The sequence below is a fragment of the Sprattus sprattus genome, assembly GCF_963457725.1.
Source record: "Sprattus sprattus genome assembly, chromosome: 21".
In the NCBI taxonomy this organism is placed as follows: domain Eukaryota; kingdom Metazoa; phylum Chordata; class Actinopteri; order Clupeiformes; family Clupeidae; genus Sprattus; species Sprattus sprattus.
The window spans coordinates 1,263,958-1,268,350 of record NC_137919.1 but is presented as its reverse complement, the minus strand read 5'-3'; the positions used below and the strand labels follow the sequence as shown (position 1 = coordinate 1,268,350).

Here is a 4,393-nt window from a genome sequence, read left to right as displayed (position 1 = left end):
TTTATTAGCTTTGAAGTAGATAATTGATTTGTTATTCAGTGCAGTGAACATACATATGAGTGTGGCTTTCACTTGCAGACCAGCTAAACAGGTTCCTCTAACACTAATCTCTTCTCTCGCTGAGCAGACTGTGTCTGATTACTCTCTGAGCACTTAAAGGGCACTTGTTTACTTGTTTATTAGCTATTGTTTCTTAATGAAATCCTTTAATTTCTTTCTCTTTCTCTTTGCCACTCTCGTTGTCTGTGTCTGTCTCACTATTGCACCTTCTTAATCTCTGCTATCCTCTTTTCTCATTACACTTTTATTCCCCTGTCCTTCTCCCCTTCTCTCTCCCTCTCCCTCCTCTTACTCTCTCCCTTATCTCCCTCTTTCCTCTCTCTCCCTCCTCTCGCTCTCCTCTCTCTGTCTCGCTCTCTCCCCTTCTCTCTCTCTCTCTCTCTCTCCTCTCTTTCTCTCTCTCCTCTCTTTCTCTCTCCCCTCTCTCTCTCTCTCTCTCTACATAAATGTGCATGGCTTGCAAGAGCCAGCCGACACTAAATGCACCTTTCACTGTTTTTTTAAAGTAACAGGCAGGCTAGTGTATTTCTGACATGTTTGTTATGGTGCGTTTGAGACAGCTCAGTATTCAAGACCAACCGCCATGATATCTCCCATTGCTGACTGTAATGTGAATGTGCCAAATGTCAACACAATACTGAGCTAATAATCCATCAGTGGGTGTTCTTTCTATCTGTGGGGTATCAGTGATTATGTACAGTGCTTCTTTTTCTTGTTCATGTTGACACTCTGCCTCTGTGTGCATCTTCTCACAGACTTAAGATCTCTGTGAGGCAGGTGCACTGATAACAGTGTCAAATTGACAAATCCGAGTTCCTGAGTCGGAGCTCTGACTTGAAGTGGCGTGCCATTTTTCAAGTTTGAAATATCTGAGCTCCCAGTGGTATCGAACGCGGCATTATAGTTGAAACTAGTCGCTACGCTAGATGTGACACCTGTGGTTCCAGAGCGCTGAGTGGTCTCGAACACAGCATTATTGTTGAAACTAAACGCCATGTTAGATGTCACACCCGTGGTTCCAGAGCGCTGGCGGGCATCGTAGAAGGGCACACTGGGGCGTCACTATGCCGCCTCTTTGTTTTCAGTATGAACCAGCGATGGCGACTTAATGAGGGCTCTTCTTAGCGGCCTTATTGAGGGATCTCTGTCTCAAAACGACTCTCTCTTTCTATCTCAGAGTTGTGTCTGAAGGAGACTCTGTCTTAAACGACTTCCCTCTCTCTGTCTCTCTGTCTCTCTATCTATCTCAGAGTTGTGTCTAAGGGAGACTCTGTCTAAAAACGTCTTCCCTCTCTCTCTCTCTCTATCTCTCAGAGTTGTGTCTGAAGGAGACTCTGTGTGTGGGGGTGAGCAGCAGGCTTCTCCTGGACATGACTGGAGCACCCGCCACAGAGATGGACTCCACCTTCAGTCTGAATGACCGAGGTACATACACTTACACATGTGCACGCATGCGCACACACACACACACTCACTCAAACACACATACAAGCACAATCACACACATACAAACATACACAGAGCTGGACTCCACCTTGAGTCTGAATGACCGAGGTACACACACATACACATGTGCACACACACACACACACTATCACACACTCACTCAAACACACACACACTCACACTCGCACACCTGTATGCACTCACAATAGAATGCTCCCTGACTTGCACAGACCAACTCACCTGTTCCTCCCCTCCACCCACTCTTCAGGCATCTGGTACACAACGTCCAAATTGGGGGAGTTTTCATTTTTGGAACTATCCACCAGGTGTCTCCCTAGACATGGCAAGCCATGTCATTCAATTGAGTTATCTTTCTCTCTGTCTCTCTCTTTTCTTCTCTCATTCATTCATCCATTCTTTCTTTCATTCTTTTCCTCTCTCCCTCTCTCTCTCTCTCTCTCTCTCTCTCTCTCTCTATCTGTCTCTCTCTCTCTTTCCCCCTCTCTCTCTCTCTCTCTCTCTCTAGTTCAGAGTAGCTGTTCTGACTCTTCTTCTGTGGGGAGTCAGAAGGAGGGAGGATCCCCGACCTCATCCAGAGACTCCAAGAGAAACTCGGCTCTGTCTCAGGTTAGAGTTATAAACATATTCATACAGTTGTAAACACATTCATACAGTTATAAACACATTCATACAGTTATAAACACATTCATACAATTATATTCATCTCAGGTTAGAGTTATAAACACATTCATACAGTTATAAACACATTCATACAGTTATAAACACATTCATACAATTATATTCATCTCAGGTTAGAGTTATAAACACATTCATACAGTTATAAACACATTCATACAGTTATAAACACATTCATACAGAATATTCATGTCTCAGATTAGAGTTATAAACACATTCATACAGTTATAGAATGTTCATGTCTCTGGTTAGAGTTATAAACACATTCATACAGTTATAGAATGTTCACGTCTCAGATTAGAGTTATAAACACATTCATACAGTTATGTTCATGTCTCAGATTAGAGTTATAAACACATTCATACAGTTATAGAATGTTCATGTCTCAGATTAGAGTTCTAAACACATTCATACAGTTATAGAATGTCCATGTGTATACCATCAGTATACTGATACATTAGCGCTGATATAACAACCAAATCCAATCTTCCAATCTACATTCAGTGTATGCTGTCTAGTTTCCTGTGAGTTTTTGTCTTATAAGCACATCCACCTACACTCACGCAGAGACACACACACACACACAGACTGACAAAATAATGTGACACTGATGTGATATGACTGTATTTTTTTTTCATCCATACAGAGTACATCACCTTCCACTGCTGTCTAATCATCTCAACTTCAAAAAGTGAGCCACCCCCTCTCTCTCTCTCTCTCTCATTCACACACACACACACACACATCACACATATCACCCACCTCGCTGTGTCTTTTCATACACACAAACACACACATCAAAGACGTACCTCTGCCTCAGCACATCAATGCTTCAGAGTTCTATGCGCTTGTTTACTTCATTTGTTTTGCCACTTTATTCTCTCCGTGTCTAACTCTCTCTCTCTCTCTCTCTCTCTCTCTCTCTCTCTCTCTCTCTTCTGCTCTTTTTCTTTGTGTATCTAGAAACTGGACTTGTATAAACATCAGGACCCCATCCCTCCCCTTCTTCTCTCTTTCACTGGATGGACTGAACTGGATCTGTACTGAACGAAGGACCAAGAGAGGACTTTATGGACCCAGAGAAGAAAACAGGAAGTCATTGGATGTTCCGCAGGCTACCATGTTGGCTCTGATATGTTCAGTTGCTCGCTTAGCGATTGGTGACCAGGTACTCAATAATGAAAGTAGCCACTGGTGAATGGATGGTCTATTCATGTACTGCCTGGTCTAAGGGGGTTTGATAAGAAATGCTTTAAGAATGTTAAGCTAAGGGACAGGGTATGTGTGGATGTAGGTGTTCAAGTAGGATAGTTTCATAGCGTAGAGGCGTGTACATTATAGGCTTTGTTCAGTATAGACAATGGTAAGCCACGTCACACAAGTGTCTGTGTGTCTAGGGCTGTCAGAGTGACTGACTCATCTGACAACACAGCAGGGTGTGTGAGTGTGTGTGTGTGTGTGTGTGTGTGTGTGTGTGTGTGTATGTGAGTGTGTGTGAGTGTGTACTTACATGCAAATCTTTGGTGTGTATGTGCGTGCTTACGTCTGTGCGTGCACAAAGAAAGATTAAACCCAAAGCCTGACGAGAATAACGACGGGCCCGAGTGTTCGGAGGTGCGAGTTATTAACCCGAGTATAACGACGGGCCCCAGTGTTCGGAGGTGCGAGGTTCTTTCTCTTGTTCCACGTGCCAGTCATGCCAGTGGGACGGAGGGAGTAACACTGCAGCCTCAGACTCACGCGGGCCTCGAGACCCGTAACCTGCAAGAGCCACGCAAAACACTTTGTTTTTTCATTCAACTCCAAACAACAATCTTCGCTTATTGGTGCTTATTTTATACAAGCTTGCTCATAAACAGAAACACCCACACACACACACACACACTCTGCAGTTTACCGCTAGTGCTAGCTGGATTCCAGTTGCCTCCATGCATGTGCCACAAACAGTCAGAATACCACATGCAGGCCCTGGGGCGTCAGTACAGGTTTGCTTGCACAGATCGTTTATCCAAATATGTTGCTTGTCTATGAAGGTGTGGTAGACAAGGACAGTGTCCTTAAAAAGACCAAAATAACATACACCATCAGCTTTTGTAATCTCTTAGTACACTACGTTGGGCATATATTTTTGGATGATTTCAAATCTGCCTTAGCAAACCTGTAGTCTATCAAGGCTTCAGTAGACTATGCA

The 4,393-nt window shown here is 43.6% G+C and overlaps 1 protein-coding gene across 1 annotated transcript in view; it reads left to right on the top strand.

The window, feature by feature from the left end:
• Nucleotides 1-3,493, top strand: part of LOC308382344 (puratrophin-1-like) — a gene marked incomplete at its 5' end in the record, with an annotated part of 4,363 nt that extends 870 nt beyond the window's left edge. Inside the window, 4 exons of the mRNA XM_080860066.1 lie at nucleotides 1,375-1,485; nucleotides 2,033-2,133; nucleotides 2,849-2,893; nucleotides 3,166-3,493. Coding sequence (XP_080716192.1) covers nucleotides 1,375-1,485; nucleotides 2,033-2,133; nucleotides 2,849-2,875 — 239 coding nt within the window. The 3' untranslated portion in view covers nucleotides 2,876-2,893; nucleotides 3,166-3,493. The remainder of the gene's footprint in view (nucleotides 1-1,374; nucleotides 1,486-2,032; nucleotides 2,134-2,848; nucleotides 2,894-3,165) is intronic.
• Between the last annotated feature and the right edge of the window lie 900 nt (nucleotides 3,494-4,393).